Source organism: Alosa sapidissima, chromosome 14 (genome assembly GCF_018492685.1).
Source record: "Alosa sapidissima isolate fAloSap1 chromosome 14, fAloSap1.pri, whole genome shotgun sequence".
In the NCBI taxonomy this organism is placed as follows: Eukaryota; Metazoa; Chordata; class Actinopteri; order Clupeiformes; family Clupeidae; genus Alosa; species Alosa sapidissima.
Window position 1 is genome coordinate 14,010,984 of NC_055970.1, and position 17,500 is coordinate 14,028,483.

General features: G+C 44.3%; 1 protein-coding gene across 3 annotated transcripts in view; it reads right to left on the reverse strand.

Moving 5' to 3' along the window:
- rapgef2b (Rap guanine nucleotide exchange factor 2b) overlaps positions 1–17,500 on the reverse strand; it is a 111,175-nt gene that overhangs the window by 41,738 nt on the left and 51,937 nt on the right. For 2 of the 3 annotated variants that reach the window (XM_042061733.1, XM_042061732.1), the window contains exons 5-7: positions 13,649–13,724; positions 11,561–11,728; positions 1,767–1,784 (exon numbers count right to left, since the gene is read on the reverse strand). In XM_042061733.1, coding sequence (XP_041917667.1) covers positions 1,767–1,784; positions 11,561–11,728; positions 13,649–13,724 — 262 coding nt within the window. The remainder of the gene's footprint in view (positions 1–1,766; positions 1,785–11,560; positions 11,729–13,648; positions 13,725–17,500) is intronic. The other variant, XM_042061734.1, reaches the window with a different exon arrangement.

Genomic DNA, 17,500 nt, shown 5'->3' on the forward strand with positions numbered 1-17,500 from the left:
GACCCAGAATAAGCCATAGCAGAAAGGGAAGGAAAACCACACACACATGCACAGACGCACAGTGACATGTCACCAGCTTCCTGTTTCCATGTTGTGGACTGGAAGAGGAATGTCCTCACTGACCGGGGGGTGGGGGGGGGGGTATGTGGAGGATAGGGAAAGGCATGTTTGTGTGTGTGTGTGTATGTGTGAGAGTATATAGTCAATGTATCACTAGTCCAACAGCTCTAGCATGCTTCATAGATCGGTGTGTGTGTGTGCGTGTGTGTGTGTGTGTGTTAAGAATGTTAAACCCGCCAAATAGCACCAAGCGTTCTGACCGAAAAAAAACACACAATGTTCCGGAAGAACACAGGATAGTTAAAAGTCACCAACTGTTACAACTGTCAATAAAGAGTGTGTTTATGTCTGGCTGAAGGCGAGAGATAGCCTGACGAGCCAGACCCACATTAAAATGTAGGGTCTGGGCACTCACCGTTCACAGTGCTCAGTCCGAGGGGCGGGATAATCGGTTGTCTTTCAAATTCCCTCTGCACGCAATAGGACAGTGCTGAGTCCCATGCGTTATCCCACCAGCGGAGCTAGTTGGCTAGTTCAAACTTTTGCCGCTAGGGTGCGTCTAGATTTCTAGGCTAGGCGAGAGAGCCTTGGTAAGGACAGTTTCATAAATAGCAACTGACAGGTCCCACTCATCACCTGGGCATTCACACACACACACACACACAGAGAGAGAGAGAGCGAGCTCTACTCTGGTCTCTCTGAACCTGCACAATCCTGAGGTCCAAGATACGGTTTATGGAGGAGTTATCTTTGTATCAGAGGAGCAGAGACTAAAAATACATTTGCAGCTTTTGATATTTTTCCAGTTAATAAATGGAAGTCAAAGTCAAAAGTAGACTCATTGTAGAACTGTTGTCTGTGGTCATTTGACGGTTTGTGGCAAGGTAAGTTACCCCTTACATGTTCTAAGATGCCCCTACGATCATATTTTCAACAAAGTCAGACACTTAGCTATTACAGTGATATGTCCAGTTAGCAAGCTAGCTATATAACAGTGATATGTCCAGTAAGCAATCTAACCGAAGCTAATGCCAATGTTAGATGCTATCCAAGTTAGCCTACTACATGGAGATACTGCAGGCAAATTTGGCTGATAGATAACATAAATCTTCTGAACATTGGTCAGTTCAGTGGTCTAGCTATGTCCAGTCCAAGCTAGCTATACTACAGTGATATGTCCGGTTAGCAAGCTAGCTATATTACAGTGATATGCCCAGTTAGCAAGCTATGTTACAGTGATATGCCCAGTTAGCAAGCTAGCTATATTAGAGTGATATGCCCAGGTAGCTATTTAGCTATGTTACAGTGATATGTCCAGTTAGCAAGCTAGCTATATTACAGTGATATGCCAGTTAGCAAGCTAGCTATGTTACAGTGATCTAGTCATGCTGCAGGTGTGAATGTAGCCAATGCCCTGCTTCTACTGTGTTTACTTCCAAAAGGGATGGAAATCACATTGCAACACGTTAATTCCCCGGTGAGCTCTCATTAATACACACCCGTTGGAAAAGCTAGGAGGCTGAGAGTCTGGTCTAGTTCAGTTAGAGACACACACACACGCACACACACACACACACACACAAACACACGAGAGTCTCTGGCTCAGTCATTATAGGGATGAAATGGCCACTTCACAATCACACAGCTGAAGAAGGCTGCAGGAGGAAAAAAGCCTTACACACACACACACACACTTAGTACAGTACCTGTGGTTTAGGGCATTCCTGAGGAGAAGCCAGTGGGAAGAGCAGGAAGGGAAAAGAGAAGCAGAGAAGCAAAGATGAGACGACAAACCAACATACACACACACACACACACACAGTTGAGTATTTATTCTAACACAGATACTCAAACACACAACTGTACACATACAATACAACAAACCAACACACACACACACACACACACACACACACACACACACACACACTGTTACATCCCTAGCTGTTTGTGTTCCTGCTGTCTCTGTATTTTTCAGACACTCCAGCAGGGGGCTTAATTGCTGGACCAGCCCTATAAAAGGTCCTGGTTGACGTCACTCCAGAGGGCCGGCTCGTTTTTTGGTTCCTCGCAGAACGCCACCGCTGCCACGCTACGCTTTTTTCTCCGCTTTCCGCTCCTGCCCACACTACGTCCCCACACTACGCCCCCACACTACGCCCCCACACTACGTCCAGGTCTCCAGTCCCTCTCAGAGTGAGAGTCTGGGAGAGAGGCCTGGAAATTGGGCGGCTTCGTTTTTGGCCTTCTGGCCTTCACTTGCTATTTGTTTAGAACATTGCTTTTTGCATTAATTTATGTTCTAGTTTAATTATAATAAATTATTGATTATTTTAATTTATCCACCGTTGTCTGCCATATTTTGCCCTTGCTTTATTTAGCTTTGTTATAGTTCCCTGACCCTAGCAGGGGGCATAACACACACACACAGATACTCAAACACACAGCTATACACATACAATACGACAAACTGTGACAGAGCGCAGTGCGTCTGTCACTGGCAAAGGCAGCTTTCCCGCCGCAACGTGAACAATGACTTTACAAACATTTGCACAAAGACGGCGCTATTAAATCATGTTGCGATATTGATTTGTTTGTTAAGATATTGTGAATGGTACAGACCTGAGGCGTGTCAAGATGGGGGTTAAGTTAACACTAGAAATTTGTTTAAGTTAAGCATACAGGGAATCAAAGCCGCGATATGCGGTATAGAGGTTGAAGTGAATCTATTTATCGGTAACGTAAGCGTTCTCTAAAAGCGCGCATTATAACATCAATGCTTACTAGCTGGGAGATGGAAATGCTTTGTCCAAGTGTATGTATGATTGTGTGTATGTACGTGCCTGTTCTCGGTGCTTCAGTTGCTTTCTGGGTGCAGGGGAGCAAACTGGAGTATTGGGCAAGGGACACTTTTCTGCGCATCTTTCGTGCCCAGACGTGGGAACGCTTATTGGCGCAGGTGTGTTAGAGTGGTAATATTATTTGGTGCTTAGTGAGGTTTCTTATAGCATTGTATGGAAATAACATGAACGATTGTTAGTAATGTGTATTGCCTATGTCATATGCATGGTTTAGTCCAGTGTTTTAAATGGTGTCTGCATAGCGCAGTCAGGAGTTAAGATTCCTCCTCAGTTGTGAGAGGTCCTGCTGAAAGACCTGAGGTAGGCATAGAACCTAGTGGGCATTGTCCCGGTGTTTGTTTTTCCTTTTTGTATCAGTGTTTTGTTTTGTTTTGTTTTGTTTGTCATCAGTGTCTTAACATATAACCTGCCGGTAGCCTAAAAATAACAAAATATAAAAATAAAAAAAGCCTCTTTTGGATACAATCTGCTGCAGTTGTCCATCATTCAGTCCTGACCAATCCACCCGCTCGGGCACACTCCGTTACACAAACCAACACACACACACACACACAGAGATGAGTGTTATCTCTATCTCTCTCTCGCATGCACGCAAGCACACAGCAGAAACACACATACTTACACAGACAAACTGGAGCATCCATTAAAACTGAAGCAGAGATGTAGGGCTGTGTCTCTCTCTCTCACACACACACACAAACTGGAGCATCCATTAAATCTGAAGCAGAGATCTAGGGTTGAGACCAGATGCTCAGTCATGGATCCTCAAACACTACAAACACACACTCTCTCTCTCTTTCTCTCTCTCACACACACACACACACACATATTGCCCCCAGAAATTACAAACATGAAACTAACACTAATGATGAGTGTTGGGGAGTGAGGGGGTTCAAGTGTGAAATTTGCAAAAAGGCAAATTAGCTGAAAATCATCAGGAGATAAAAAAAAAAGAGGAGAATCTGGTGTGTGTGTGTGTGTGTGTGTGTGTGTGTGTGTGTGTGTGTGTGTGTGTCTGAGTGTGTGTATCCCCATGGGGAAAAGCCATCCTCTACCAGAACAATCAACACTCATCAGCCAGGGTAGCCAAGCACAGGGAGAGAGAGAGAGCGAGGGAGAGGGAGAGGGAGAGAGTGGTGGAGAGAGAACGAGTAAGTGGTAGAGAGATAGCGAGAGAAAGGGATGGAGAGAAAGAGTGAGAGAGAGTGGTGGATAGAGAAGAGAACAGAAAATAGATAAAGAGACTGAGGGGTCTGATGTACACACACACACACTCACGCAGACGCACATGCACGTGCACAGGCACTCACACGCACACACTCACATGCAAGCACTCACACACTCACATGCACGCACTCACACGCACACAGAGAGATATCAATATTCCGAATGTCTTTTTTTAGGTTGTGCCCTTTCTGATTGGTGGGCATGCCTAGTGCATGAGAAGAACAGCACTCCTGATTGGTGAGCATGCCTAGTGCATGAGAAGAACAGCACTCCTGATTGGTGAGCATGCCTAGTGCATGAGAAGAACAGCACTCCTGATTGGTGAGCATGCCTAGTGCATGAGAAGAACAGCACTTCTGATTTGTGGGCATGCCTAGTGCATGAGAAGAACAGCACTTCTGATTGGTGATTGGCAGGCATGCTCACCAATCATAAGTGGCACAGTCAAGAAGGATGACAAGAATATAAAAATCACAACAAGATTAACTGTGCACGATTATTTGTAGACAAGATCCAACTGTGCATGATTATTTGTAGACAAGATTAACTGTGCACGATTATTTGTAGCCTTTGTGATTAGATAATTGCATTGGTTCATATTTCGATTGTAATTGTTATAATTCTATAGCCCTACTAGAGTGCATCTCTGTCTCGTCTTTCCGTATCATTAGTGTGTGTGTGTGTGTCTAACAGTCTTTCCTCATCAGTAGTGTGTGTGTGTGTGTGTGTTTCTAACTAGGGATGGGCATAATTAATCGACGATCGATAGTTGATCATTAAGAATTTCGTCGATCACGTTAATTTGTTGTCGATTAAACTAATGTAGGTTGCGTTATATAGTGTGTCTTGAAGCAATTAAATTAATTTCACTGTGTGGCAGCAATTAAACATTATACCACCCGGGGACAATATTTGACGCTATAGGCTACTCAGTTACCTACGAGTTTCCGTTTTGATTTATGAAGAGTTCACGGTGAAGTGTTGCGTGGGACAATTTTATCTTTTAAAAAACAATAACGTTAGTTCACTGCAAACACTGTGTAATATGTGATGTAATAATTGCCTACCAGTAGGGCTATCAGTGCACGAGCAATAGAAGACATTGTTTCGATTTAACTCATTGAAATAAGAGCTGCTCTTAATATTTTATATTGTTGGTTGGTTTAATACCTTGTTGTCAATGAAAAGTCGTTGTCCTACACCATCAGTCTCCAACATGTCACTCTCAAGCTCAGTCGCTTGCCGTCCCCTTCTGAGCTTGCCAGAGGCTGAAGCAGTAGGCCTACACTGTAGGCTACTACATTAAAAAACAATTGTTGCCGCGACTGGAGGCATTCCAGCCTACGAATTTAATAAAGTAAATCATGCAATTCAAACTCAATTTAGGCTACTTGGCTATGCAATAAGGTTTCCATTACAGCACAGCGCACATTTTGAATAAATGAAAGCGACTGCCTTGTTTTGCAATAAACAGCGGGTGAAAATTCCAACTCTTTCAACAACATGAAATGTAATACCCCCCAGATTTCAGTGCTCATCAGTCCCAACATTGAGCAATATAATCAAACTGTCCAAAAGAAAATTAAAACCCAAACCAAACGGAAAATCTTCTGCTTTTGATAGCGGTATGTGCTCCAAACGAAACGCATGTCTCACAATAAAATGCACGTAGAAATAAAGGCATGCTGAATATAGCCTATATCTGGCCCAAATAAAGCCCTGTGCTTTGCGCAGCCTAAGTAAATAAAAGACTCCGGCCATAATTTGAGGATTTACGGCATGTTATTTTTTATGAGGCTTTGTTAAATAGCCTAATTAATTGTTCTAGGCTAATCTCTCACTCTCTTTCTCAACTCCGTGCCTTGGATAGTTTTGAGTTACATTTTGACAAAACCTGTCAGATCTAAGCATTATTATGTTTTTGGTTAAGTTATTGTTTAACATGATTCTTTTTTATAATTTATTATTTTGTAACAAATGAGGGTCTCTGTTTAATCTGAACGGCGGCTCGCATTCCGCTGCTGTAGAGCACCGCAGCGCAGAGCTTAATATCTGTTTAGCCTAACCAAACGTCCAGCTTAACTGCCACAAGTTATTCTTCATGTGATTCTTCTTGTGAAACACGCTGTATTTCTGTATTTTCATTGCATTTTTAAATTCATAAAAAGTTCAATAAATAATTAATTTTAATATAGGCCTAGAAATATTAATGATTAATTGATAGTCGATCGACTAAGAAAATTTAATCGAATGCCCATCCCTATTTCTAACAGTATTTCTGTATGAGTAGAGTGTTGGTAGCAAATTAAATGTGCCTACACAAGACTAGGGGAATGTCACAGAGAAATTCTTTCTGCGTCTCTGTGTGCGGGCGTGTCTGTGCGTGTGCGTGTGCGTGTACACACGAGAAAGAGAGCAAGAAATGGAGTAAAAATCCTCAGAAAGCAGATTAATTCTGCCGTGTGACGGCTTAAAATTATCTCAACTTCAGGAGCTACTTAAAACAACAAACAAACAAAAAGATAAACAACAAGAAGAAAAAACACAAACGCTGGACAGGGCTCATTTGGGGACAAACAGTCCCAGGGCCGTGAGAAAGTTCAGTGCACCCTCTCTGCCCTTGGAGAGACACACATCACTATCTCTCTCTCTATGCCCTCGGAGCTAAATCAGAACCCCGATGACCATGACGACTAGCCCCCGCGTCCCCACAGACGGCCGCAGCAGCATTCCGAGCGCAGTGTTCCGATGGCCTCCCCAAGGACAAAGCAGGAACAACAGGAATGAAATGGAGGACAAACAGGAAGAAAAAGGTGAAAAGAAGAAAAACATGGGAGGAAGAAAAAGATGGAGGAAGAAGAAGATAAAAAGAAGAATGTGTCTGAATGATCATTCCAGAGAAAAGGCTGTCACGTTTACACACACACACACACACACACACGTTGTCACCCCAGAGACGAGGTTGTCGCGTTAAACTGATCCAGTGCGAAAGACCACACCCAGGAAGAGAGGGGGTGTTTGGAAACACACACATGACTGTACATTGTACTGTAACAGGGGCTCTCTCACTCTCTCTCTGTCTAATGCAAATTAAAACAGACAGACACACACACACACACATACACAGAGATACACACAGAGCTGTGATAAGGGGACAGGGCTGAATTAAGGGGTTGATGCTTTTTTCAGTCACACTATTTGGGGAGGGAACAGGAGTGGCTGATCAAGACATGAAAGACGTCCTTTACTCCTCGTGTGTGTGTGTGTGTGTGTGTGTGTGTGTGTGTGTGTGTGTGTGTGTGTGCGCGCGTCTTTTCCTTTCCAGTCACACCATGAGCACCCCAAGCAACACACGCAAACCCTTAGTGAAGGCTTTTCTGTGTGTGTGTGTGTGTGTGCAAACATATTCAGCTGAGACGAGTCTTTATGTGCGCCTTTCCACAAGCACAAAGCGTCAGTCTTCTACTTCAAATACACACTCCTTCACTCCACACAAACGCCACACACACACACACAAACACTCCTTCACTCCACACAAAACACACATACACATTCGTTGAGCTGCAGCTCAGGGAATTAAATGAAGAGCAACACAGAAGACCAACGACACTCAATCTAGCAAACAGAAATGAAACCAGCACAGACACACACACACACTCACGTAAACACACACACACACAGACAAAAAGATGGAAACCAGCACACACATGTACACACACACACAAATGGAAACTAGCACAGAAATACATAGAGGGGGAAAATAGCACAAATATACGAAAAAAGAACTAGAGTCAGACACGAGCATAGTCACTGAAAAAAAAAAACTATACAGCACAGAGAACTAGCATAGCCACTGAAATAAACCCCTACACACAGCACAGACAACTAGCATAGCCTCTGAAATAATCCTCCAAATAGCACAGAGAACTAGCATAGCCCCTGAAATAAACCTCTATATACAGCACAGAGAACTAGCATAGCCACTGAAAGAAACCTTTATACAGCACAGAGAACTAGCATAGCCACTGAAAGAAACCTCTATACAGCACAGAGAACTAGCATAGCCCCTAAAATAAACCTCTCTACAGCACAGAGAACTAGCATAGCCACTGAAATAAACCCCTACACACAGCACAGACAACTAGCATAGCCTCTGAAATTAACCTCCAAATAGCACAGAGAACTAGCATAGCCACTGAAATAAACCTCTGTACAGCACAGAGAACTAGCATAGCCACTGAAATAAGCCCCTACACACAGCACAGACAACTAGCATAGCCTCTGAAATTAACCTCCAAATAGCACAGAGAACTAGCATAGCCACTGAAATTAACCTCTATACACAGCATAGACAACTAGCATAGCCACTGAAATAAACCTCTATACACAGCACAGAGAACTAGCATAGCCACTGAAAGAAACCTTTATACTGTACATCACAGAGAACTAGCATAGCCACTGAAAGAAACCTCTATACAGCACAGAGAACTAGCATAGCCACTGAAATAAACCTCTATACACAGCACAGAGAACTAGCATAGCCTCTGAAATAAACCTCCAAATAACACAGAGAACTAGCATAGCCCCTGAAATAAACCCCTATACAGCACAGAGAACCAGCACAGCCACTGAAATAAACCTCTATACACAGCACAGAGAACTAGCACACCCCTGAAATAAACCCCTATATGGCACAGAGAATAAGCATAGCCACTGAAAGACTGACAAACCTCCAAACAGCACAGAAGTATCACTAACTAACTTTATAATGCTCACTAGAGGAGGCTGATCAGACAGAGACATGCACACACACACACACACACACACACACACACACAAACATGCATACAGACACACGCACACACATGCACACCTTGATGAGCAGACTAGCAATTGTTCACAAACACAACAGGACAAAAGGAAAGCAGCTACACAAATATCAATAAACACAATACACACACACACACACACACACACACACATACACACACAAACATGCATACAGACACACGCACACACATGCACACCTTGATGAGCAGACTAGCAATTGTTCACAAACACAACAGGACAAAAGGAAAGCAGCTACACAAATATCAATAAACACAATACACACACACACACACACACACACACACACACACACACACACACACACACACACACACACAAACATGCATACAGACACACGCACACACATGCACACCTTGATGAGCAGACTAGCACTTGTTCACAAACACAACAGGACAAAAGGGAAGCAGCAACACAAATATCAATAAACACAATATAATATTACATATCCTGCTCAGTGTAGACACACACAGAGTCAGATTCTCAGAGCAGAGCCAGACAGACAGCCTGATGGGAAAGAGCCATTTGAGGAGCCATTGAGGGCGAATGCAGAAATTTTAGGGGGCGGAAGGACTGAACACACACACACACACACACACACACACACACATGCGCGCACATGCACACACACACGGGAATCACATACTAACTGACAAATTGATACTGTCCCATCTTTGCCCGATAATATCACCATTCAGTAATTCTGCACAACTCAATATATTACAAAGGATTTGCCTACAATACATCACCATATCTGTGTAATGAACTAGAAGAAAAAGGCAAAAGGCTAGAATTATGTATTCTTTCACTGCATTTCACAACTTAATGAAAACAAGGAGTATTATAGCTTTAGCCTAGTGCCTCTTAAAATATAAAATAAAATTGACAGTGTATAGCCCTCATTCAGCTGTGCTCCAGGATGCATGAGTTGGTGACTGGTAAGGCAAATTGAGGATGCATGAGTGGGTGACTGGTAGTGTTGTCGTACTCGAGTCCGGTCTTGGTCTCAAGAACATTTTTCGCTTACTTACCTCTGTCTCGTCTCGGAATTGAAACCAAAAATACTCGGTCTTGACTCGGACTGACCTACATTTGAAGGAGGTGGACTCGTAATTTTCATAGTATATTCTAAAATATCCACCATTACAGATATTCTTATTTTAATAAAAATTATAATATTGACTGGCGTTAAATTATATCTCATGGTGCTATGCTGCGCAGTGCAAAGGTTTCGAGAGATACAATGTCCAAACGGCACAGCAGTTATTCTGGTTTTGGCATAATTTGTCATTCCAATGCGTGCCTCTGGTTGTAATAATTTCCGAGATGAGTGAGCAATCCGCAATTATTAAATTTAGTTACTTTGGTTAATTTGGAACCACAATTTCAAACAACACCTTCAACTTTAATGAAATGTTGACATCATGCCATTCAAAGTTTTGACTCCAGCTGAGTTCCTAGTCTTAAAGTATTGTTCAGAAAAGAAGTTTGGTAGACAAATGTGTGCTAGGCGGCTCCTATAGCCAACAATCCCCACTCTACCCTTTGGGAATTTAACTTTTGAATGACACTTGGGTGTTAAATGTAAGTAAATCATGAAAATCTACTCTTTTTTTGGTCGGTCCCGATGCAGTGTTGACTCCTCAAAGACTGGGTCTCGACTCGGTCGACTCGGCCTTGCCTCCTCAAAGACTCGGTCTCGGCTGCATTTAAAAACCAACGGTCTTTACCCTTTAAAGACTCTGACTCGACTCGGTCTCGTCCCCATTACTAGTGATTGGTAAGTCACATTGAGGATGCATGCGTGGGTGACTCTGGTAAGGCAAATTGAGGATGAGTCCATTTAGAATTAGAATTCAATATTCGTGAAAATATCAATATTTGATGCCAGCATATTGATAACATATCGCAAAAGGAAGTTATACGATATCTTCCAGTATCGATATTTTGTCCCACCCCTAACACACACACACACACACACACACACACACACAGGAGGAGCCGAAAGAGAGCAGGCTGCTGCTGCTGATGCTGCTACACACACACACACACACACACTCCTGTCCTACTGAGCAGCTCCAGATTCTGTACCAGACAACAGAATCCATCCCACAGTGCAAAACACACACAAACACACACACAAACACACACACACATACACCAGACTGACAAACACACACAAACATACACCCCCACTAGACTAAGAAGCAATCGAGAATAAAAATGCACACAAAAGCAAAGACATCAGCCGCAATTTTCCACCCAACACACAGTACCATAGGTAGTGGATCACTACAGGGAGAACTTTGCGCACACACGCACGCATGCACACACAAAAAGACACTCCAGTGGCACAACTGGAATCACACACACACAAACACAAACTTCAGCAGCATAGCTAAACTAAACCAAATTGAACAATGTTACTTACAGAGCATGGAGAGTTACACACACACAGACCCACACCCATACTGCAGAGATCAGATGTCCGTACGCTGACAGAAGTGAAAGCTCTGTCTGAGAAGGGTGTGTGTGTGTGTGTGTGTGAACGCTGAGACACGTACCGTGTGGCATGCGCGTGCTATGGGGGGCTTCCCTGCTGGATAGGGGTCCACGGTATCGATGATGGTCTGCCTCTCTCCCTGCTGGTTGATCTTGCGGAAGCGCCGGCGGGACTGCCTGTGAGAAGCCTGCCTCTGGAAATACTCCTCATTCTCGTCCATATAGTCCACCTTCACAGAGACAGAGAGAGGGAGGGAGGAAGAGAGAGAGGGAGAGAGGGAGGGAGAGAGAGGAGTAAGTGTCTCTTCTCCCCCCTCCCACTGCACATTCGCTGCGTAAAAATAGCAAGGAGTGTGAGTGTGTGTCTGAGCACCAGTGTGTATGCGTGTGTGAGGGTAGGCCTACGTCAAAGACAGCTTTCAACTCCACAAGAGCAGTACTGAGAGGAAAGGAGGGGGGAGGAGAAGTGGAGAGGAGGAGAGGACGAGAGTAGGAAAGGAAAGGAGGGGGGAGAGGAGAAGTGGAGAGGAGGAAAGGAGGAGAGGACGAAAGGAGAGGAGAGAAGGAAAGGAAAGGAGGGGTAGAAGAGGAGGAGAAGAGGAGAGGAGAGGAGAGGAGGAGAGGAAGGGAGAGAAGAGGGGGCAGGATAAGAGATGTGAAATGGAAAAAGGAAAGGATGCTGGAGAGAGAGATTGGGTGTTGGCTCTGACTGCATAGACGCCTGTGTGTTAGCTGTGTGTGTGTGTGTGTGTGTGTGTGTGTGTGTGTGTGTGTGTGTACAGAGGGGAGGCTACACCCTAGCATTTCTGTGTGTGTGTGTGTGTGTGTGTGTGTGTGTGTGTGTGTGTGTGTGTGTGGCAGAGGAGAGGGGAGGCTACACCCTAGCATAGCTGTGTGTGAGGCGGTGAGGGTGATCACGCGATACAGAGCAGGTGCTGCAGACAGCAGCGCTCCAGATTAAAAGAATCCGCCTGCTTTAAACTGCAGTCTTGCAAGAGCACGTCACAGAGACACAGAGACACACACACACACACACACGTCACTGAAAAAAACAGACACAGACAAACCGAGAAGAGGGATTGGGAGGAGGAGGGAAGGAAAGGGATCTGGAGACCGAAACAAAATGAGAGAGAGAGAGAGTGTGTAGAGAGAGAGTGTGTAGAGAGAGAGAGAGAGAGAGAGTGAGTATGTGTATGTGTATGAGAGAGATAGAGGAGAGCTGAGTGTGTGAGAGAGAGAGAGAGAGAGAAGTGCAAGAGAAAAACTAGTTATGTCTGCGTGTGTGAACAGTGTGTGTGTGTTAACAGTGTGTGTGTGGAACAGTGTGCGTGTGGAACAGTGTGTGTGTGGAACTGTGTGCGTGTGGAACAGTGTGCATGTGGAACAGTGTGCATGTGGAACAGTGTGCATACCTATTTAGGACTTATTTACTGTCCTCTATCGCTCTCTGCCCCCCCGCCACACACACACACACACACACACCGCTCGCCACCTCTCAATTTCAAACTCTCAACACTACTGGGACTGCACATCAAATCTTTTGCTGCCGTACCAACTGCTGCTATGGCAACTGCAGGAGGGGAGAGCCTGTGTGTGTGTGTGTGGTGTGTGTGTGTGTGTGTGTGTGTGTGTGTGTGTGTGTGTGTGTGTGTGTGTGTGTGTGTGTGTGTGTGTGTGTGTGTGTGTGTGTGTGTGTGTTAAGAACCAATTGTTTTTAGCTGTTAGAGGATGGGACATGATGGTGGTGGTGTACTGCATGATGTAGCTTTGGTTCAGGAGTGACAAAATTAGAGGAAGTGCTGATGGAGAAGCTTCACCGTAACTCAACTGCATGGATGGAGACGCGTCACTGGAGACTAGAGCTCCGCATCTCGATAACACTGGGGATGGAACTAACACTGGCGATGGGGATGGAACTAACACTGGCGATGGGGTTGGAACTAACACTGGGGATGGGACTAACACTGGGGATGGAACTAACACTGGGGATGTGGTTGGAACTAACACTGGGGATGGAACTAACACTGGGGATGGAACTAACACTGGGGATGGGACTAACACTGGGGATGGGGATGGAACTAACACTGGGGATGGAGATGGACTCAATGATAGTGTTAGATTGCTGGATGCTGGTGTGATGTGGTACCTACCACAATCATCTCAGAGGGTTCCAGAACGATGCACTCACATCCTCGGCGCAGGCTACCGGCCGACCGCTTGCCAAAGCTGCAGAGAGAAGAGGAAAGACGTTAGAAACCAGTACCTTACTCTACAACACCAGAACTCACACACACACACACCAGTACCTTACTCTACAATACCAGAACTCTCTCACACACACACACCAGTACCTTACTCTACAATACCAGAACTCACACACACACACACACACACACACCAGTACCTTACTCTACAACACCAGAAAACACACACACACCAGTACCTTACTCTACAATACCAGAACTCAGGCCATCCTTAAAAATATTTTCGTTTGCCGTAACCCGACCGACCCTGTCAATTTAGAACCGACCCAAATATTTATTTTTTTCCCCTTTTAGTCCGACCGACTTGCCGGTTGTAAACTTGCGTTAATACCAACCGATTGTTTTTTTTTTACTCTAAACAACCAATACAAATGCAATAAAATAATATTTCTTTTAGTAGGCCCAAGTATTGTGAATATAAATTGCCTACATGCAAACGTGGCTCACTTAAAAAAAAAACTAGCGTCATCTCTACACCATTGGTTTTACGCATGTCACACTATGGCCTACGCTTCGTTTCATTCACACAAACTGATAACGCTTTTACTTGGCACGAAGTTCTGGAAGAACTGTGGCCAGATCTTTTCTCATCCCTCCTCCCCCTAGTCTAACGGTGACCGTGTCGGAGTATTGAAATTGGTTGTGGTCTATTCAGCATTTCTCAAAATATGGGTCCGCAACATGGAGACTGCTGGTCCGCGGAGTCGTGGAGTGAAATTAGGCCCGGTGCTTCATCTGATAATTTGCTGCGCAGTTGATCAAGAAACCGCGGATCGACGAAAAAAGAAAACAAACGTTTCTGCTATCGATGTCATTAAACATGGAGCCCTACAATTAAGTGGTGGTATGAGCATTCATTCAGTGCGCGTCTGCGCGAGAGAAACTGAAACTAATCGATAACGTTGGTATCAAAGCTCCGCTTCAACCTGTTGGAAGGCTATTTATTTATTTAACGAAACTTAATAGAACGACGTTGTTTTTTGGAACTTCCTTAGAAACAGAGCAGAGACTGTATAATACACTGTATAGCATTGAGTATTGTATAGTCAAATTTCAATATAACGTGGCCAAGAGCTATTGTAGCCTTCTTTCTGGGTACATGTAGATGAGCCCTATGACCCAAAAGTCTGCCATGACCGGGCCTCAGGTCAAAGAAGTTTGAGAAAGGCTGGTCTATATAACCTGCATCAGAATGAGGTTTGCAATGGTGCGCCTGAAGGCACGGGTTGAAGACCCAGTCAGTTACGTCACGATATGCACATTTGTGTAAATTCATTCCTACGTAATCACCATGACCAAAATTGTACTTTTTTTTTTTACTTTGAATCTTGAAAAAAAAAAAAATATTGACCTACCTACCGACCCATTTTTAATTTTTTTTGGCTGTTACTGCAAACAAAAATATTTTTAAGGATGGCCTCACACTCACACACACACACACACACACACCAGTACCTTACTCTACAATACCAGAACTCACACACACACACACACACACACCAGTACCTTACTCTACTATACCAGAATTCACACACACACACACACACACACACACACACACACACACACACACACACACACACACACACACACACACACACACACACACAAACACAAATATCATCAGAAACTGTTGGACGATACCGATATGGACCGCTAAGTTTAAAAAATGCAAAAAATGGCCGATATATCGGTCGACCTCTAGAGAGAAATGGAGAGAGAGAGAAAGAGAGAGATGGAGAGAGAGAGAGATGGAGAGGGAGATGGAAAGAGATGGAGAAAGGGAGAGAGAGAGGGAGAGAGACAGACAGAGAGAGAGAGAGAGAGAGAGAGAGAGAGAGGGAGGACATTGAAAGAGCAATTATTTGGCATCAGAAGTCCCAATCTCTGGAGAAAACCAGTCACATGAGCCTTGAGTGGGTTTCTGTGGGAACAGGAAACCTGCCGACAACGGCACGCGCTCCACCATTCCAGCGGGATTAAGAGAATCGGCTCCGGAAAAGTCCGCACCATGACATCACAGCCAGAACAAAACACACAACTAAACACAAACTACTAAACGAGTGCAGAAAGTGAGCGATCAGTAACACAAACTACTAAACGAGTGCAGAAAGTCAGGGATCAGTAACAAACTACTAAACGAGTGCAGAAAGTGAGGGATCAGTAACACAAACTACTAAACAAGTGCAGAAAGTGAGGGATCAGTAACAAACTACTAAACGAGTGCAGAAAGTGAGGGATCAGTAACAAACTACTAAACGAGTGCAGAAAGTGAGGGATCAGTAACACAAACTACTAAACGAGTGCAGAAAGTGAGGGATCGGTAACACAAACTACTAAACGACGGATCAGTAACACAAACTACTAAACGAGTGCAGAAAACGAGGGATCAGTAACAAACTACTAAATGAGTGCAGAAAGCAAGGGATCAGTAACACAAACTACTAAACGAGTGCAGACCACAGCCAGTAGAGGGACAGAACACCAAGAGAGTGACAGAAAAAAAAAAAACTTTATTTATGTTTGTGTGTATGTGCGCGTATGTGCGTGTGTGTGTGTGTAATGGCTGCTGTGTAAGTGCCATTGCTCGGTGTGTATGTGTGTGTGTGTGTGTGTGTGTGTGTGTGTGTGTGTGTGTGTAATGGCTGCCGTGTAAGTGCCATTGGTGTGTGTGTGTGTGTGTGTGTGTGTGTGTGTGTGTGTGTGATAGAAAAGTGGGCATAGCACAACAGGGAAAAAGGAAAATTAAATGTGGTTTTGTGTGCGTATGTGTGTGTGTGTGTGTTCGCATGTCAATGATATGTGTGTATTATCAAGTGATTCCTCTTTCTGAGAACAGTGACAGGTATCAGTATTGGCAGCTAGTTCATGTTTCTAGTTGGTGTTTTATTTATGCTACGCACACGCACACACACACACACACACACACACACACCACATCTACTTCCCATATTCAGAGGGCAGAGAGTTTCTGCACCTCTTCCAGTCAATGATGTAGTTTAAGGACATGTGAGAATGTCTGAAAGAGGTGTCTGAGTGTGTGTGTGTGTGTGTGTGTGTGTGTGGTCCTGGAAAGAATATAAATGTTTTTTGAGTCAGACAAAATGCACAAAATGAAAGCATGGGCTGCATTCTCACACACACACACACACATTCCAAAGGAACAGATCTTTTGAAGTACAGGTTTCAAAGCGAAGCAGCAGAATTATTTTGCATCAGACTGACAGTGGCAGCTGTCTCATTCTGTACAACCTACCATGCACAAGCGCGTACACACACACACACACACCACCATGCGTGCACGCAGGCACGCAAGCCCACATCACACACACAGGCACACACACACACATTACCATGTATGCACACACGCGCACGCGCGCACACACACACACACACGCACGCACGCGCACACGCACACACAACACAACCCTCACACACATCTCAGTCAAATAATTTTCCCTTCAACCATTTCTGTCTATCAACCACAATGTGCTACAGATAAAAGCAACATCACGGTACACTGAGAGAGAGACAGAGAGTATAGAGAGAGAGAGGGAGAGAGAGTGAAAGAGGGAGGGAGGGAGAAAAAGAGAGACTGTGCTCAGACACAGACCTCACACACACACACACACACTAATAAGGAGATACTGGGATATCTCTGCTCTTCTGGAAGAATATCGACTATTCCCTATTACACATCAACTCACAGTATGGAATGCTCTTCCACACGCCTGACCA